Source organism: Octopus bimaculoides, chromosome 19 (genome assembly GCF_046866305.1).
Source record: "Octopus bimaculoides isolate indiv1 chromosome 19, ASM4686630v1, whole genome shotgun sequence".
Classification (NCBI taxonomy): Eukaryota; Metazoa; Mollusca; class Cephalopoda; order Octopoda; family Octopodidae; genus Octopus; species Octopus bimaculoides.
Genome location: NC_142946.1, coordinates 39,048,809 through 39,070,272, shown reverse-complemented (window position 1 = coordinate 39,070,272; position 21,464 = coordinate 39,048,809). Strand labels below are relative to the sequence as shown.

Here is a 21,464-nt window from a genome sequence, read left to right as displayed (position 1 = left end):
CCTTCTGAACCAAGCAAGCTTGAGAAGTGGATGTCAAATGATGATGATATATAATTCTTTTCTACTCCAGGCACAAGACCCGAAATTTTTGGGGAGGGGGCTAGTTGATTAGATCGACCTAGTATGCACTGGTACCTAATTTATTGACCCCGAAATGATGAAAGGCAAAGTCAACCTCAGCAGAATTTGCACTCAGAATGTAAAGACATTTATAAATGTTTAACTATGTATGTATATATGATGCCTTTATAGCATTTATATAGTTAATGCATTCATATATGTGTATGGCATGCATGTATGTTTGTGTGTATGGGTATGCATAGTCCACAGACATAACTGTCATGGTAACAGTTTGTTTCTCAACCACATGGTCCAGTCACACTGTGTGGCACCTTGAGCAAGTGTTTTCTGTTATAGCCTTGGGCTGACCAAAGCCTTGTGATTGAATTTGGTAGGTGAAAGCTCCAGTCATGTGTGTGCAAGTGTTTGTGCCCCTCCTAACAGAGGGAAGGGTTATATATATATATATATATATATATATACACACACACACACTCACACATGTGTGTGTGTGTGTGTATTCACATTTAATTTAATGCTTAAGTCTTCTGAATGCAGAGTTTTAAAATCCACAATTTAAATTAATCCACCACTACAAAACAAGAAAAAAGTGTGATGCTATTAATTAAAGGAGTTTTTCTATTTGAGAAAAGGAAAAGAAATGTGAAAATTCAAATTTGAAGTCTTAGATATGTCTCATGAATTAAAAAGATAAAATAGAATAAGCTCTTCTAATCTATAAAATATATTTAAACTGATATGAATTACAATTTTGCATTTGATAATGATAATTGTTTTATCCCCCCATACACAGTAGCTTGCAGGTAAATCATTGTGAGATGATATCGCTGAAACACACCCCACTTCTTAAAAAAGAGATTACAGAAAGCTGAATTAATTATCATTTAACAGTTTAAGTTAATTATCACATTAGCAGAGAAATCTTCAAGGCAAAACTGGAATTTTCTGCAAAGATAATGCTTAATTAACCTGTAAAATATTCAATCAGGCTTCATAATCTTTACCATTTTTATAATTAAAATGAAACCAAAGTTTTCCAACAACAAAATGCATGTGTTATTAAAGAGAGACATTTCAATTAGTAAATTTTTAGCATTTTCAAAAAAAAAATTGTTGTTTTAATCACACTTTTATGATATTAACTTAAAAAGAAAAAAAAAAATGGAATCATTTTCATGTAACTAACAGCATAACCTCTATGATTATTAACTGTTTGATAGGTCAGGAGTTCAAACCCAGTTAAAGTGATTTTTTTCATTACATGAAACAACATTGTCATATATATATATATATTTTTTATTCCTGAGAAAACTTGGAAAATTTTCCTAGATGAAGCAAATATTTGGTAATAACTATTAATTGAAATGTTTGTACAGAAATTCTACCATTTCATCCGGTATATTAATAAATTTGATGGCAAAGAAAAATGCTTATACATGTATTTATGTCACTTTGAGTTCCAGTGGCTTTGAGTTTTAACAGAAGAATTATGAAAATAGAACAAAGATATAAATAGATATAAATACAAGCAGCCTTCAACTTTTTCTGACAAAAAGGGATTTTCAGTCCTAACATTTATATGATATTCTTTATAGCTTTATGTTATATGTGCTTTGAGAATTTTTGAATTTTAATATACATACAAATAAAAATATATATATACATGCACACATACATACATGCATATATATACATACATACATAAATATACACAAATATATATATATATATATATATATACATACATACATACATAAATAAATATACATATATATATATATATATATATATTATATATATATATATATATATATATACATACATAAATATATATACATACACACATACATACATAAATATATATATACATACAACACATACATACTTAAATATATATCTACATACACACATACATACTTAAATAATATATATACATACACACACACACACACATATATATATATATATATATATTTATATATATATATAACGTGAGAGAGTTAGGGGTTGGGGTTCAACCCACTAAGGGATAGTACGGATGTAATTGATAGTTGGCCACACAGTTGTGTATGTATGAATAAGTATGGGTATATGTGAGGGGACATAATGTGTGTATAAGGATGTATATCTGGATATGTATTAGATGAGAATGTATTATCCTCATTGTTACTGTTGTGGCTGTAGAATTAAGAGATGTGTGGCTGCTGGCATACATATGTATATACATACACGCAGGCATGAGCATGAGTACCGGGGGGGGGATATACATAGCTCGTTCGCGTGTGTATGGGGGGGGGGGGCGCAGGCAGGCTAGCATCTTGACTGGCCAGTGGCTATCCAACCTTAGCGTAGGGCAGTTTTAAAACAATAGTTGCCCAATTGAAGGAGGAAGTTAACGGTAGTAATTAACCCTCCCCCATTATTTCTATCTTATTTTTGCTGTTGTTTTTCTTCTGGTCTCTACCACACCTCTGTTTTTACCTCTTCCTTGCATTTGTATGTAACCTTTTGTGAATCTCTGAAGAGGCCTAGAGGTTCGGGCATGTTACCCCATTTCAAAATGTCATCCGATAATCACCCTCCGGAAAGGAATATTCGGATAGAATGGGGCTTGCTAAAACTAGGCCGAAACAGTTGTAAGATTAAACTTCTGTTCATCCTCTAATTCCTTATGTACTTTGTACCTCTATATGTAAACCATGTTGGCAAAATAACATAGTCTGCATGGACACCTGTGCTTTGGTTCTTTCTTTCTTTTTCTTTTCTTCCCTTTTTTGTCACTTTTGCTATAAATTAAATTAAATGAATTCAACGGGATACACAGTCTGCAAGTAGTTGGGTTCAAGCATATTATCCTCCATTTTCTAATTGTTACACACACACACACACACACACACACACACACACACACACACACACACACACACACACACACACACATATATACATATATGTATCCGTATACAAACAGACAGACAAACACACACATATATACACATACATACATACACACACACACACACACACACACACACACACATATCAAGAGAGAGAGAGAGGAATAACTGAGTAGAGAAGAAGAAAAAGGAAGAGAGAAACTGATCTCTGAAGGTTGCTCTTTCAACAAGAGTGATATCGAGATAGAATTGACAAGATTTAGTTTGAACACATTTGTAGAGATGCCAGTGGAATAGGAAAATGCAAAAAGAGAGAGCAAATGAGTAGGAATAAGTAAAAGAGAGTGAGTGAAAAGAAAGAGAGAGAGAGAGTGAAATAAAGTGAGTGAAAAGGAGAGAGAGGGGGGGGGGAGGTAGTGAGTCAAAGAGAGAATTCACTTATTCAACAATGGTTGTAATTTTGAGAAGTCAAAACTGTAAGATTCTATTAGATTGCACGAATGCCATGCATGGTTTTCTTTATTGCAGTCGGAGGGAGGAGGCTTTGAGATGTAATAATCAAATAGTGGATTCGACTTGAGATTTCAACAAGATTAAAGTTGCTGGAGGAAGCCCAAACTAATGTCAAACTCAAGATGGAAAATTTCCTGCCTTTCAACAGCAACATGTAACCATGCTACATCGATGAGAGAAACGGGTACCAAAGGAAATTATCAGAAGTAAATTGCGTCGAGATTTTTAAATAAGAATATTTATCTTTAGATTGACAAACTCTTCATTTTTCACTTTGAAGTTGTTCTTCATGCGTCTATGTATGTATGTATGTGTGTATAGGTGGAGTGTGGGGTAGGTGTGTTGATATATACATACATATATATATATATATATATAATATATATATACACACACTCAAATATGTGTACTTAAATATATATATAAGTACATACATACACACAACTGTACACATACATATAACAATATCTAACTGCCAAAGTCTTATGACACACACAGTGATAAAGGAAATGCCTCTCAGATAAAAAGCCATGTTTACAATTAACAGCAAAACCTATTGCCAGAGTCTAGGTCTTTGAGATTCCCTTGTATTATACAGTTTCCTTGATGGTGGCAATATCACACAGTTCCTTCTCTACTAAGTATTTCTTTAAACCTGAAACAAATCACTTAAATGGCAGGGTGTGAAGCAACCTAATCACAGTTTAGTAGTTCTAACCTATGGAATGAAGTTTATTCTTTCGGGAATCAAAAAAGAAGATTCCTTTTATTCTACATTACTCCAGTTTGCTTCACTCTTTAGTTCACAATTGGATTTCTTGCACCTCCTAGTATTCTCTTGTCGTATCCATATAATAATACTGGTTTCTGATTTTGGTACAATGCCATCGATTTTGTGGGTGAGTAGGGGGGGGGGGGTAGGTACATGACTATGAGAGAGATTGAGAGACAAAGTTGCCCTTGGCAGGATCTGAACTCAGAATATAAAGAGTTGGAACTTGCTCCATGTAGTAACAGCATTGTATACAATGATGAATTGTTTACATCATCATGCACTTACAATCTGATCATTGACAAAATAATGTAGCATCTCTCTTCCTCTTCTCCATCTCCATCATCATCACCACCACCACCACCACCATCATCATCATCACAACCTCCACCATCATCATCATCACAACCACCACCATCATCAATATCATCATATTCATCCTCATCATTATTAAAAGTTGTATGCTGGTAGGATCGTTAGCATAGTGAAATTTCATGTCTTTACGTTCTGAGTTCAAATGCTGCCAAGGTCGACTTTACTTTTCATCCTTTTGGGGTTGATAACACGAGGGTGCATGCAATCAACTAGCACCATTCCACCAAAAACTTTCAGACATTGTGCCTATATTAAAAGGAACTATTAAGGTGTAGAACTGGCAGGCACCATTATTGTGTTGAACGAAATGTTTGATGGCATTTTATTCTGTTCTTTACATTCTCAGTTCAAATGCCATTGAAGTCAACTTTTTCTTTTATCCTATTTGGGATTAATACAACTAATCCTAATCAAGTACTGAAGTGTATGTAATCCACTAATCCATTCCATAAAATTGCTGGCCCTGTGTCAAGATTTGAAACCATTGTTAATATTCAGCATTCTACACACTGAAATTTAACCATTAAACAACTTCCGCAGTCTGAAATCTTGGGTGGCAGAGGCTGTGAAAATATGGAAACTTAAGTTCCAATGATTTGGACAGTACTGAAGAAAATGGGACACATTGCAAAAAAGAGACCTCACATCATATAGATACTTCCTCCCTTGAAGGAAAGTGAACTTTTAGGGGCCAGAGCGATTATAGAGCCAAAAGTTCAGAGCATGAGCAAATTTGAATAAGAAAAAGACACACCTAATGGCTAGATGCTGGTTTGGAAAGGATATGACCAACACAGAAAACCAGGTGTACAGATGATGATGATGTATATATACCTTATCATTTTTTCTAATATATAAACCCTGTACATCACCTCCAAACCTTCATATATATATATATATATATATATATATATATATAATATATATATATATATATATACATATATATATATATATATATATATATAAATATATATATATATATACATATATATATATATATATATATTATAATATTAGGGACAAAATCCAAAATTACAGGTAAAAAATTCAATTAAAATCAATTTATAAAAAATTAAAATTAAATTGGTTATTTTCCCTAAAACTATATATATATATATATATATATATATATATACATATGGGATACATGTATATATATATATATATATATATATATATATTATATATGCATATACATACATGTGGGATATATGCATATATACACACACACACACATCCTTATATATATTTGTGTTTGCATGTGTGGATAGTAGTGGTGATGTGTGCGGGTGGGAACTAGTACCCTCTTGGCATAACTCGTATTATTCTAGAGATGAGAAAAAGTAGGGATCTCTGTCCAGTAGGAACTAAAAGAGAAAAACAACAACAACTGCTGTGTTATTTTGTAAGTGAGCAGTTGTTAATGCATGACAATGTTTTAAACCCTTCATAGTATACAATGATATCATTGAATGGAACAACAAGTGAAAAGCCTATGGAATGTTACGGTGAGTGATTTAAAAGACTGACATGAATTTTCCATCACATCGTCGTAGGTGTTTCATAGCAAGGTTTCTGATGAAGTAACTTGCCAACAATCTACAACTCATGCACCTGCATACATTCAGTGTTGCATATATATATATACATGTTTGCACGTATATGCATATTTATGTGCATATTTAATTGAGCATTCATATGTATATAGATATTTATATACTTATATATATATATATATATATATGTATATATATATATATATATATTTATATATATATATGTATATATGTATGAATAGACACAAACTTTATAAATGCAAACACATATATATTTTTGTGTGTCTATATGTATGTGTGTGTATATATATATATATATATATATATATATATATATATATGTATATATATATATATATATATATATATATATATATAATATATATATATACACAATCAAATATGTATACATGAATAAGTATATATCCACATACAATTCAATAATGTATATATGTGTATATATCCATGCACGCATGTAAGTTTGTGTGCATACATACGCACATATATACATATATATATATATATATATATATATATATATATACATATATATATATATATATATATATATATATATACACACAATCAAATATGTATACATGAATAAGTATATATCCACATACAATTCAATAATGTATATATGTGTATATATCCATGCACGCATGTAAGTTTGTGTGCATACATACGCACATATATACAAATATATATACATATATATATATATATATATATACATATATATATATATATATATATATATATATATACACACAATCAAATATGTATACATGAATAAGTATATATCCACATACAATTCAATAATGTATATATGTGTATATATCCATGCACGCATGTAAGTTTGTGTGCATACATACGCACATATATACAAATATATATACATATATATATATATATATATACATATATATATATATATATATATATATATATATATATATATATATACATGCATGTACATAAATGTATCCATGAACAAGTGTAGATATACACACAGAGTTCAATCTTGTAAATCATTGACACAAAAATGAATCCTACCTTGATGACATAGTAAGCTTGAGATTTTTCTTCTTCCCCATCAGACGGTGCCATTGCTGAAGTTAAGATTTCATGCCTGGGAAAGACCAAAAAATGGTCCATTACACATACATACATGCAGTATATAATGACATAAACTCACCAACATTTATCTATATGTGTGTATATGTGTGTATATGTGTGTATATGTGTGTGCACATGCGTGTGTATTGTGTGCATGTCACTAGCACCATTCAAGCGTGATTGTTGCCAGCGTTGCCTTACTGGCATATGTGCCAGTGGCATGAGAAAAACAACATTTGAGCATGGTCATTGCCAGTGCCACCAGACTGGCTCCCATGCAGGTAGCATGTAAAAACACCTTTTGAGCATGGTCATTGCCAGAACTGCCTGACTGGTCCTTGTGCCGGTGGCACATAAAAAGCACCCACTACACTCTCGGAGTGGTTGGTGTTAGGAAGGGCATCCAGCTGTACAAACTTTGCCCGAACAGATTGGAGCCTGGTGCAGCCTTCTGGCTTGCCAGTCCTCAGTCAAACCATCCAACCCATGCCAGCCTGGAAAGTGGACATTAAACGATAAGGATGATGATGATGTATATATAGAGAGAGAGACAGATATACAGATAGATAGATTAGACACACATATAGAGAAACACATGTATGTGAACACACACACACATATGTATATACATTAATAATGAAGCATAAACAATTAAACAATAAAAGAAAATGGTTTAAAAATGTAAATTTAAAATTCTTCTGATAATAGAGTTGAAAAGAAATTGTGTGTTGATCTTCTTGTTATTTCACACAAAATTTTGAAAAAGATATCACAAGAACATTTTTTTTTTTGCTTCAGTCTGTTGTTTTCATTTTGTTCTTTTGTATGCTTTTTCTAGCATCATGTACATGAGTCAATGAAAGAACACCTAACCAGTTGCTAAATTTGGTAGAAATAGCAGCTAAATCTTGAATGATATGTTATCTTTTTAGCTATAGGTTGTTCAAAGAGTCTCTCCACAGTAAGTAATGGTTTTCAGGTGATTCTTGTACACTGATCTTTTACTTGCTTCCCAGAAAAAATGTCTAGTGGTGTTAAATCAGGTGATCTTGGTAGGCAAAGTCCCTTCGAAATAATCCGTTCACCAAAAAAAGGCTAGAATTAGCACCATTGTCGATGAAAAAAATTCACTGTGAAGAGACTTTTTGAACATCCTGTATTTTGTTAATAAATTTCTGCTGAAATACGCTTTGTTTTGATTAATCTTGAATATGATATCTTCTTAGTCTCTTACATGTAACACAGAATTTAGTAAAATAATTGCCATTGCTAAGCTGGTGTTTAAACCACCACATGAAATTCTGATGAAATGCTTTAATTTAGATATATCTCATGAAATTTATGTCAAAGAAACTGGAACATTCCAATCAAACACTTTTGATAGCTATCAAGAATTAAAGATCCTCATAGTGCTATCATTGTCATGATAGTTTTGATGTCCACTTTCCCATGCTGGCATTGGTCAGAAAGAATCCACTGAGGCAGATTTTCTATCGTTGTGTGTTCTTACTTGCACCAACATTTGCCTGTTTCCAAGCAATTCTATGAACTTCCTGGCCATAATTATTTAGTTAACTGTAAACAAATGGCATCGTTCGAGACAGCACTTTGATTTGAAAAGCGTGAGGGAAATGTCAAGACATGTCAAGAAGCCTTGGTGTGGTTTCTATGGCTGCCACGAGCAACAGACACTGTTTGAAGTGTTGGTTGTAGTCAGACATCTCATGTGAAGACAACAGAAATTTGAATGAACTCACAAAAACATCGATACAAACAGATGCACATATATGTATGTATATATATATGTATATATATATATATATATATATATATATATATATATATATATATATATATATATATACACACATATGCACACATATATATACATACACTCACACACACACTCAAACATTTACAAGGGGGTGTTGAAAAGTTCCTTGCTTTAAGGGTGTCATGAAAGGCCTGCCTGGAAGCCCAACCTCGAAAGTGCTTTTACAGGGCTTAGGAAAACTGAAGGACTACTGCAATAAGTGTGTGAATCCGAGAGGGAAATGTGTTGAATGAAATTATAATTAACTGACCCTCCTGTATTTTCAGGTGGTACTGGCAACGGCCATGCTCAAAATAGTGTTTTTTACGTGCCACCTGCACAGGAGCCAGTCCAGCAGCAATGACAACGACCTCGCTCAAATGCTTTCTCACGTGCCTCTGGCACAAGTGCCAGTAAGGCGACACTGGTAACGATCATGCTCAAATGGTGCTATTTACACGCCACCGGCATGGAAGCCAGACAGCTGCTCTGGCAATGATCACGCTCAGCTGGTGCTGTTAGTGCTCCACTGACACAGGTTCCAGTCATCGAATTTTGTTCGATTATGATATCAATTTCACTTGCCCCAACAGGTCTTCACAAGCCAAGTTTAGTGTCCAATGAAGGAAAGGTACACATTAGTGGGCTGGCTATACCCCTGGCAAAGGCCACAGATTATATATATATATGTATATATATATATATATATATATATAGTGTGCTGAAATATCCCTGGCTTTGGGTAAAAGAACATACATGTGTGTGTGTGTGTATGTACACACGCACACACTTTGTCATATTTCTACAATAAATATATATTCATTCATATATTCTCCTTCTCTTGCACCTCATCATCATCATCATCAGCATCAGCATCAAAGGACTACCATTGCATTAAGCAACAAAAACAACCAACAAACAAGCAACAACAAGAGAAATGACACAAGTTTCAAATATTACTCAAAAATTTCTCATCAATCACGAATTCAATAAAACATTTTAAATAAAAAAATTCTCCATTCAGATTTGTGTTTTCAAATAGAAATTAAAAAGAACAAAAAACAGACAAACAACAAATACAAGGCAATAAGGCAACCTACCGGGCTCCCAGTTTCTTAAGTTTTGCCTGCCGTTCATGTAATTCCATACTGATAGTCTGTCGCTCAGTCTCCACAACTTTTATTTGTGATAACAGCATGTCATTATGAATCTTTATTTCATGTTTACGCTCTTTTTTAACCTGCAACATTTTGAAAATGGTTTGGGAAAATAAATTGAAAGTAAACAGAAGAGTGTAATGAAAGAAAAAGAAAAAACAAATTAAAGGTGAAAAACTTTGGCTAACAATATTTATAAAAAGAATATAGCATTTATTATATAATGTTTATGTTTCAGTTTAGATATTACAAATATTTGAAGTAATATAGAATGTTTATAAACAGAATACTTTATTCTTTTATTTGTCTCTGTCATTCCATTGCAGTCATGCTGGAGCAACTATGCTAGAGTAGCCTTGGGGTACAGAATTGATCAATCTGTCCCCAGTACTTTTTTTGTTCTTTCTCTAAAGTCTGGTAGTTATTTTGTCAGTCTTTCTTTGCTTTAACTGTTAGTTATTGGGTATAAACATACAAACACACACACACACACACAAGTGTACCTCTATGTGTGTTTGTATACAAATATATAAATATGCATATATATATATATATATATATATATATATATATATATATATATATATATAAGTCAGTAAATAGTGAGGTTGTGTTAACTGCACGTGGAGAAATAATAGGAAAATGAAAAATAATAATAAGGCAGAATGCTAAACTGGAAGCATATTTTAATAAAGATTTCTAACTGGCTTTCATTGCATGGCAAATTATCAAGAAGAGGGAGAATGAAAATGCTTTTTACAAAGAAGTAAAAAATGAAAAAAAAATATATAAAAAAAATAATATTTAAAAAAAAAATAAACATACCAATACATTATATCGTCTTTGAGTTTTTAAAATTCAATGGTAATTCATGTAGATAATGGTTGGAAAAATAAGGATGCATGAAAATTGAGAGTTGTGTTAGGTTTAAAAAAAGAGAAAAGGGACTAAAAGTTTGTGTTAAGCAGGAAGTGTGGTGTCAAAACAGGAAGTGTGTGTAGGGGGAGACAAATCTTTTTAGTTGGAGTTATGAACTCTTTTTCAACAGGAAGTTTATGTCTGTTCCTAGAGAAAGTTTATGTCTGTTTCTAGGAACAGACAAACTTCCTGTTGAAAAAGAGTTTATAACGCCAACTAAAAAGATTTGTCTCCCCTTACACACACTTCCTGTTTTGACACCACACTTCCTGCTTAACACAAACTTTTAGCCCCTTTTCCCTTTTTTTAAACCTAATACAACTCTCAATTTTCATGCATCCTTATTTTTCCAACCATTATCTACATGAATTACCATTGAATTTTAAAAACTCAAAGACAATATAATGTATTGGTATGTTTTGTTTTTTTTTTATATATTATTTTTTTTTATATATTATTTTTTTTCATTTTTTACTTCTTTGTAAAAAACATTTTCATTCTCCCTCTTCTTGATAATTTGCCATGCAATGAAAGCCGGTTAGAAATCTTTATTAAAATATGATTCCAGGTTAGCATTCTGCCTTATTATTATTTTTCATTTTCCTATATATAAATATATATATATATATATATATATATATATATATATATGTATGCATGTATACTTTATTAATACCTACCAGAAGCAACAGAGTGACTCAAGATCTGAGTTTCCTGTTGTGGCACTTACCAAACTAGTTGCAGTTTGAAGGCCTGTATGTTTACAAAGCTGTTGATAAATGAATAAATTTCCCTATGGAATGTTCTAGATATATTTCCCTGTGGAAATACATGATGGGCTTTGACACAGTTTCTGCTAACCAACTTCACTTACAAGGCTAAATATAAAGATACTCGTCCAAGGTTTCTTTCAGTGGGATGGAAACTGAAACCACATAGTTGTAAAGCAAGATTCTTAACCACACAACCACACCTACACCTGAATGAATTTTTTTCTTTTAATGAGAACATTTTTGAAAGAAGATCTACATTTCATATCTAAAATGGTATGTGGTTGTGGGTGGGTGGACTATGTTTCAAGTCTGCCGTGTAGTAGGTATTGGATTTGCTCAGACCTGGTTGTGACAGACTGAGTGCCTGTGGAGAGGCAACAACCTTGGAACTTGCATTTGAACTTCAAGAATGTCTTCTTAAAAATGAAATATTTCATTTTGTTCTTCAGCCTCCTGCTTTCGTTAATCTAATTCAAAATGCAATAATAGTTACAAAACATACATTAAACGAAAAACAAGTCTAATGAAATGTCTTCCATGTTTACTAATCTTATCAGAGACAAATCAGTTTTAAAAGAAAAAAATTCTTCAAACTTTTGCATATTACGAAGGATTACATGTATACATACATTCACAGCAAATTTGGAAGACATCTCACTTATTTCAACATATCACCATTTGGTTCTATTTGTTACTATATTTATGCAAAAAAGTAACACCAATACACACACACCAATACACACACACACACACACACACACACACACGCACACACACACACACACACACACACACAGGAATCAGATTTAATCCTCCTTCTATGATGGAAATGGAAATCCAATATTCAACACCTTCATTAACGAATCATCTTTAGTACTGATAGCTTAAACAAAAAATTGTAAACAAATTCACTACTGTAATCAAAAAAGGAATGAATAAAAAAAATCTGAAATAGTTTTATTTTTACACACACACACACATCCACACACACACACACACACACACACACAAACATACACACACACACACAAACACACATACACACACACATACACACACACACACACACACACACATACACGTATCTTTTTTCAAATTTTACCAGTAAAAGGAAAATAACAAGAATTCTTCAGGGAAATGGAAGATATTTTTTTTGCTTATGCTTGGAAATGTCTCCATCAAATTCTTTTAAAATTTACAAAGTACAGAGAAATCTTCAGTTAATATCCATCTATTTAGCTAGTTCTCTCTCTCTCTCTCTCTCTCTCTCTCTCTCTCTCTCTCTCTCTCTCCAGACACACACACACACACACACACACACACACACGGATATATAAGCATACAAACACAAACATATGTATTTACATGTTTACATACATCCTATGATATGTGCATGTGTGTGTGTATGTTTATGTTTATGTATGTATGTGTGTGTGTGCGTGTGTGTGTGTAGGTTTAGCAGAACGAAAGCGTAATCAGGCAGTCATCAAGAATCAAATCAATATTATTAATATAGATTTATAACCATACATCATAGTTTTAGTATTTATTAACTCGAATTCCACCACCCCTCACCCCAAACATGAATATCACGCAATATTTAACCTATCCAAGCTGGCAGAATCATTAGCTTGCAAGTCAAAAGGTTTGGTGGCATTTGGTCAGTCTTTATGGACTGAGTTCAAATTCAGCCAAGTTCAACATTGTCTTTTCATCCTCTTGGCAGGGGTCAATAAAGTCAGTAAGAGTTGAGTGCTGGGGGGGGGGGGGTCGATGTAATTGACTCATCTCCTTTCCTGAAATTGCTGGCATTGTGCCGAAATTCGAATTCAAGTTTTAACCTGCCCACTATTAAACTCTCTGACTCAGCTACACTTAACGAGAGACATTGCTTATAGGGAAGTCATGTAAAAAGCAATTGATATTGTAGAATATATTTATACTGAGTTTGCAGAATATGAAAGAGAATATGTCAAATGTAATATTCCCAGCTAAACAATATCAAAAGATTACTTAAGAAGCTTTCACTGAGGAACAACCCAAATCTCAATAATTTAGCCAATTAAAAAGAGTCTAATTAAGAAGAGTCTGATATAGCATTTACTTCTGAAAAGAAAAATAAAGATAATTCAAATAACTTTCTAATTCTTTCAAAGAATCTTTGTTTTTAAATAGAATACATTTTATGTCAAATTTTGTATTTTAAATCAAAGTTTGCCTTTTCTACTTAGCAGAGTGATGGATGTAGACTAACAGACCGCGAATGTTATTCATGTTGTTGTTGTTGTCTAGCATTATTCCTAACCAAGATCTATGAGACATAGTGCTACAATTGGGCTAACTTTTATTATTTTTTTTTTCTTACAAGATTAGTCTATCAAGGGCTACCTTATCTGATGCACTCTTTTCAAGATGTTAGTTTGTGATTGGTTTTTCTCTCTTAGAAGATGTGGCTGCTACATCTCGCAACTTAAGCCACCAAGTGGGTCTCCGATATTTATTCAGTGTAAGGCAGTGAGCTAGCAGAACCATTAGCTTGCCAGGCAAAATATTTAGCACCATTTTGTCCATTATTTACATTATTTATCTGTCAAATGTAAATAATGTACATAATTGCTCGTCCCTTAAATACAGAACTGTACCAATTTGTCCATCTTTATATTCTGAGTTCAAATTCTACCAGGGTTTATTTTGCTTTTCATACTTTCAGGGTTGATAAAATAACTACCACTTGCACACTGGGGTGGATGCAATCAACTTATTCCTCCCCAAAATTGCTGGCTTTGTGCCAGAATTTGAAACCAATATTTATTCAGTGTAGAAACTCTGCGCAGTTTCTCTCCCACTACAGAATTGGCTTTCTAAACAGTTTCCATTTAATATACTTTTATATTGCTATAAAACCTTGAAGCAAATTAAATGAAAAATAAAATGAAAAACAAGCACATTAATGTTTTCTGTTGTCAAACTATTTTGAGTTGAAAATATTTCTTTTTAGACCAGGAGGAAGAGGTGGATGTGAAATATCATAAACTTTTTTTTAGACAATTTAAAAATCTTTCCCAAAACTTCCAAAAGTTTTTCATTGCAAAATTTCAAACTAATATTTTTTCTGATGTAAATTCTTAAGTTTTTGAATTTTATTTTTTACGAAGAAACTTGCAAAAATTTTAAAGAACAAACAAAAATGTTCCAAAGTGATATAAATTTTCAACATACTTCGCTAAAATATCCAATCATTATCTTTGAAGCCTATAATTTGTAGAGAAACTTTTAACAAACCTCATTAATTACTTCTTGAAATTAAAAAAAAAAAAGAACAACAAACATAAAACAAAGATTATCTATCTATCTATCTATCTTATATATATATATATATATATATATATATATATATATATATATATATATATATATATATACATACATATACACACACACACACACACATCAGTAGTAATTATTCTCAGATATATTTGAGCAGTATAATGGCCACAAGGTTAGGTAAAGTATAACTGACTGTATCGTCATCAGATCTTTGTGCCTGTCTTTGGGTATGCACATCATTTTCTTAAAACAATATACAAAAAACCGAATTATAATTTTTTTTCCCCTCAACATAATTATTTCTAGACAAATATTTATAGCTCCCTGCATTAATCATTAACATTATTTCAACCACTGAATTATCCAGGCTGATAGCATCAGTGAGGAGTTATCTTTTGTTAATCATTTCTATACCAACCATTATGTAATATCGTACAACAACTTTGTGGTTACTTTGCCGTAAATTTGGAAATTTGGTGAAATTTATATTTGGCTGGTGAAAACTTAATAAGGCTGAAACTTCATCAGATTAGACTCTGAAGAATTAAAATAGGATTAGACATTGAGCTATTGTTGTCTTTATTTTATTGGACAATGATTTTCAATTAGCATTTTATTGATTACTACACTAAATATATAATCACTTATTGTACTGCATTCCTCGTCATACCAATACAACTCTGTTTCTTACACATTGCCTGAATAATGTAATTATGACACCATTTCATTCTTTACTTCATGGTCAAGCAGCTAATAATAGGAAGAGATGGAAGAATAAAACAATTTATTCAGACAAAACTACAGCAGACACAAGATAAGACTTGTTAGCCAAAATGTCATGGTTGGCTTGACATCCATTTTGCCATGCTTCAATGGATCAGACAAAATTCATTGAAGCAGATATCCTATGGCTGGATGTGCTTTCATGAGGGGCACCACTTGCATAAGGGTGACATTCGATTATAACTTTTACAAGATGTTGAAACAAAGCAAAAAACCAGACACTCATACATGCATACACACATACGCACACATATAAATAAGTTTGTGTGTGTGTGGCTTCTTTCAGTTTCTGTCAATCGAATCTACCCAACGCTAAGGTAGGCCCAGGGCTATTGTAGCAGACACTTATTCAAGGTACCATGTGGTGTGGTAGGAAAATGAACTCACACATTCACACACACACTATATATATATATATATATATATATATATATATATATATATATATATATATATATATATATATATATATATATATACAGCATCGTACAGATATAATTCTATCTGGTTGAATATTTCTTTATGTAATTTTACATTCACCAGGGAATGTTTTTTTTTTTTTCATTTAAACACAGAGTATTAATTGCAAGTAAGCAAGTGAAGTGTCTTACATTGGGACCATATTATGTTTGGAGTTTGAAGCAACATGCTATTGACTACAGCATAAATTGAAATAGCCTTAAGAGATATACACCATACAGGAGTGGGAGAAGAAGTTACTGTAAAGAAACAAGCCTCATATTCAAAAACCTTAATGTATCAGCAGATAACACAAACAAAATCAGAGATCTTCACTAAATACTATCACTCTGTCGAGTATCACCTAAAACACTGTAAGACCATACCACTACCTGATTGCATTAAATCAATACTTAAATATTCGTCAAGAACAATCGCACAATCGTACTATTCAATTTTCAGTTACAGCTCATAAATAATATTCCAGATCGGGCTATACTTCATAACTTTACACTTAATCAGTCTATATTCAATTCTGTACAGCAGAATATATCATTGTGTGATTATATACCAGCAACAAGAATGCTTGTTCTATCCTATCCTCTATGTCCTTGCAGCATCATAATTCTTAAAAAAATTTGGGGTAAATTTTTTTTGATTGTACAACAGAGAATAGTAATTCATCTGTGGTGATGAACATTCATGTAAACTCTGAGAAGCAACACTGAAAATAGCAACAAAATAAAAGTAATATATACGTACCTATGTACACACACACACACACACACACACACATATATATATATATATACAAACACATAAGTACATACCTACATACACACACATATATATATATATATATGTGTATATACATAAATGTTAAACGATACATATATATGTACATGTGTATCTCTCTCTCTCTCTCTCTCTCTCTCTCTATATATATATATATATATATATATATATATATATATATGTATGTATACATATGTGGCTGTGTGTATGCATGTACATGTATACACATGCACACACACATATATATATATATATATATACTTTCACTCAAACCATGCACACATGTATACCCTTACAAAACTATATGCACCTGCTGAATAATAGATGAATACAGCTATCACAACATCACATCATCATGCTATATCTTCCGATTACCAATTACAAAGACCAACCATTTTTACTTGACTACTGAATGAATGGCAATAGCTAAATATTACTCTTTGGAATATTTCCAAAGGAAAGGAAGTAAATAATTATTCTATTACCGTTTCAATTTGAAGTTTTCTTTCTTCCTGTGTAAGAACTTTAAATGCTTCATCATATAACAGCTTCTGGAGTCGTTTCACTTCTGCTTTTTCCATATTCTCTTTTACCAATAATTCCTGTTGGAATACAAAAGACATAATATTTTAGAGTCTGCAATTTCTTTTGAGCTTGTAAAGGATATTTTTATTGAATTTTTATCAAAAATGTTATTTAAATATGTGTGTAATAAGCAATAGTTCTCCCTCTCACCTCCATCTGTATATAGTCGTGTTCTGCTCTGTGCCTTTTATGTGTGTAGATAAACATTAAACTATTTGTTCGCATGAATGTGTACATATATGTAAATATACATACGGGTATATAGATACGGGTATATACATACACACATATGTGTATGTGTATCTTGGATAATTATCTGAAGCGCAATCAAAATAGTAGCTCTTAATTCACTGCCTGGCCCTATACTTCTAACCTAACCATCTACTTTCACTTTACATTGTCTCCCTGACCACCTCCTCCGACTCTTCCTTGACCCCCTGCCTATTTCCTTCACTCCTTCCAAACTGACATTCACCATTGACAATACCCCACTCATGTGCTCCATGCCTTTTAATCCCCATCTCTAACCATCCATCTCTAATGCCATCTCTAATCCACATCTCTAATCCCCTTCTCTAACCATTCATCACACTCCATTCATATTCCCATGAACTTGCCTAACCACACATAATTTCTGTTGCTTTTATCATTATTCTCTCTCTTATTTCCACCTTGTACTTTGGTGGTACATCCTCAGCATATCTCTCTCTCTCTCTCTCTCTCTCTCTCTCTCTCTCTCTCTCTCTCTCTCTCTCTTTCCACCTGGAGAAACAATAAGGTATCCCTCTTTCATTCAGACACCTGTTTCTGACCCTCTGTCATACTTCATCTCCCTCAATGCTACATCCAAGCTCATTTGAGAGGTCTTGTCATAACTTGAAGGTGTATGTCTTTGCTAAGACTGCTAATATATTTCACAAAGATTTATATATATATATATATATATATATATATGTGTGTGTATGTATGCATGTATATATATATAGATGTAAGTATGTATATATATGTATGTATATATGCACATATATATATTATTTATATTAAATATATGTATATATATAATATATTTATCCCCATCATCGTTTATGTATATCTATATGTGCATGTGTAAATAGAGAGATAGGTAGAACATATAAAAATATAATGCTGCTAGACAAAATTATAATTATGTAGATAATGATAATATATGTGGAAAGAAGGCGGAATGGAATATATAGGTAATAATTTTAATACTGATTTTTAATGAACTTAACAAAATAATGATGATAATGATAATAATGCAATGTAGTTGTTGTTGTTAGTGGTGTCATAAATTGTGACAATGATGCTGATGAAGATGATGATGTTGGTGGTAGTGATTTTCTGAAGTCTTTTGAGAGGTTATGCTTAGTAATTTTAAGAAAACCAAAAGACAATATCAAATTAAAAATAATAATAATAATAATAATAATAAAAAGGTAAATGAAAGAGATTAAAAAAATGAAACATGAGAAGACAAATCAACAATAACACATAAAAAAGAAAAAATGGACAAAAGAAAACAAACCTACAAAATAAATAAGATAACAAAAAGATATTAAAACAATAAATAAATAAATGAATAATTAAAAACTAAAGGCAGCAAAAATGAGAACGCCCAATACCTCACCACCACCACCAATAACAACAACAACAACAACAAGGAAAACCTCAACGATGATGAATATTCATTAGGTGAATCAACATTTATGGTTTCAAACAATATCTTTGGATAGACATTAATATGTTAGCCAACGCTTCATTGTATCTATTATTGGTCTTTAAATGATTCTAAATTCATAACCAAAAACACTTAAAAGACAAAAAAACTAAAAAAAAAAAAAAAAAAAAAAGAGTAAGGCAATAACAACAACTTCAATAATGAATGTAGCAATCATCATTAGTAATAACACTACCTTGGCACTGCTGATGCTGCTACTACTAATACTACTACCACTACTAGTACAACCACCTCCCACATCATTCCCACCACTAGCAGCACCACTGCTATCGCTACCACTAGAGCCAACACCACCATTACTACTACTACTACTACTGCTACTGCTGCTGCTGCTGCTGCAATTTACAATGATGAGTTGGCAAGTAAAAAAATGAAGGGAAACTGACACGGAAATAAATTATTCTAAAAGTTTAAAACCACATCAAATGGTAAACTGCAGAAGAGAGTGAATTAGGGATACACTTTTTGTTGTTGTTTATATTGTTGTTTTCGGTTGTTTCTTTGTAGTTCCAAGTTAATGATGTCTAACATTTATACATAGACAAATACATACATGGATATACGTCTGATTCAATTAAGAATGATTAAGTTTAGGCATGCAAACTACTTTTTTTTACCTGTAGACATGTCTGAGAGACTTCATTACAAATGATTACACATGTAGTGTGCGCATATATGTGATGAGGATATCTATATACATACATAAGTATATATATATACATACATACATATGTGTGTGTATATATATATATATATATATATATATATATATATATATATATATATATGTTGCCAGTACCGCCTGACTGGCCTTTGTGCGGGTGACACGTAAAAGCATCCTCTACACTCTCTTAGTGGTTGGCATTAGGAAGGGCATCCAGCTGTAGAAACTCTGCCAAATCAGATTGGAGGCTGGTGTTGCCATCTGGTTTCACCAGTCCTTAGTCAAATCGTCCAACCCATGCTAGCATGGAAAGTGGATGGTAATCGATGATGATGATGATGATGATGATGATGTACATGTATTTCGTTTTGGGATTTGGTTTGCAAGATTCTTTATGTGAGTTCGTGTGTTGAAGCCTATTTTGTTGTGTCTAGGAAGAGTCAATCACTTTTTGTGCCTTATTATTTAACACACCCACTGGTAAAGTTTCCACCCATTTACTTATTTATTTAGAAAAATAAGTAAGTAAATGAGAGGAAACTTTACCAGTGAGTGTGTTAAATAAGTTTGACTCTGCTATTATAAGGAATTGCAAAATCTATGGTCTTATACTCTTTGTTTATTTTGTCCTCTACAATCATGTCTGGTCTTCTGCCACAATAGTATGGTCAGTCTTTATAGGGAAGTCACACAATTTCTTGTATTTCTCATTTTCTATCACAGCCTCTGGACCACGTTCATACAACTTATCTGTTGCTTTCAGGCCACACGCATGGCTAAGATCCCAATACACTCTTTTACCTACACACACAATATCTATATATTTATATATACATATATACACATGCACACACACACACACGCAAAGTCTTGTACTTACATTTTTTTTCCCTCTATCTCTCTATTACTCATCATTATTACTCATCTTCTATTACTCATCTCGATTAAATATTCCTCTCTTTCTCACTCTCTATGACTAAGACTCAATCAGAAAACAGCAACAACATGAACAATAGCAACAATGATGACGGTGATGATGATGTTGATGATGATGATGGTGGTGGTATTTCTAATAATAACGTTAACAGTGATGGCGTTGTTAAATAATAGATTTT

General features: G+C 32.2%; 1 protein-coding gene across 1 annotated transcript in view; it reads right to left on the bottom strand.

Annotated features, from left to right (window-relative positions):
• The window catches only part of LOC106867248 (coiled-coil domain-containing protein 39), a 798,380-nt gene that overhangs the window by 422,836 nt on the left and 354,080 nt on the right, over nt 1-21,464 (bottom strand). Inside the window, exons 13-15 of the mRNA XM_089366422.1 lie at nt 17,827-17,943; nt 10,230-10,369; nt 7,254-7,329 (exon numbers count right to left, since the gene is read on the bottom strand). Coding sequence (XP_089222548.1) covers nt 7,254-7,329; nt 10,230-10,369; nt 17,827-17,943 — 333 coding nt within the window. The remainder of the gene's footprint in view (nt 1-7,253; nt 7,330-10,229; nt 10,370-17,826; nt 17,944-21,464) is intronic.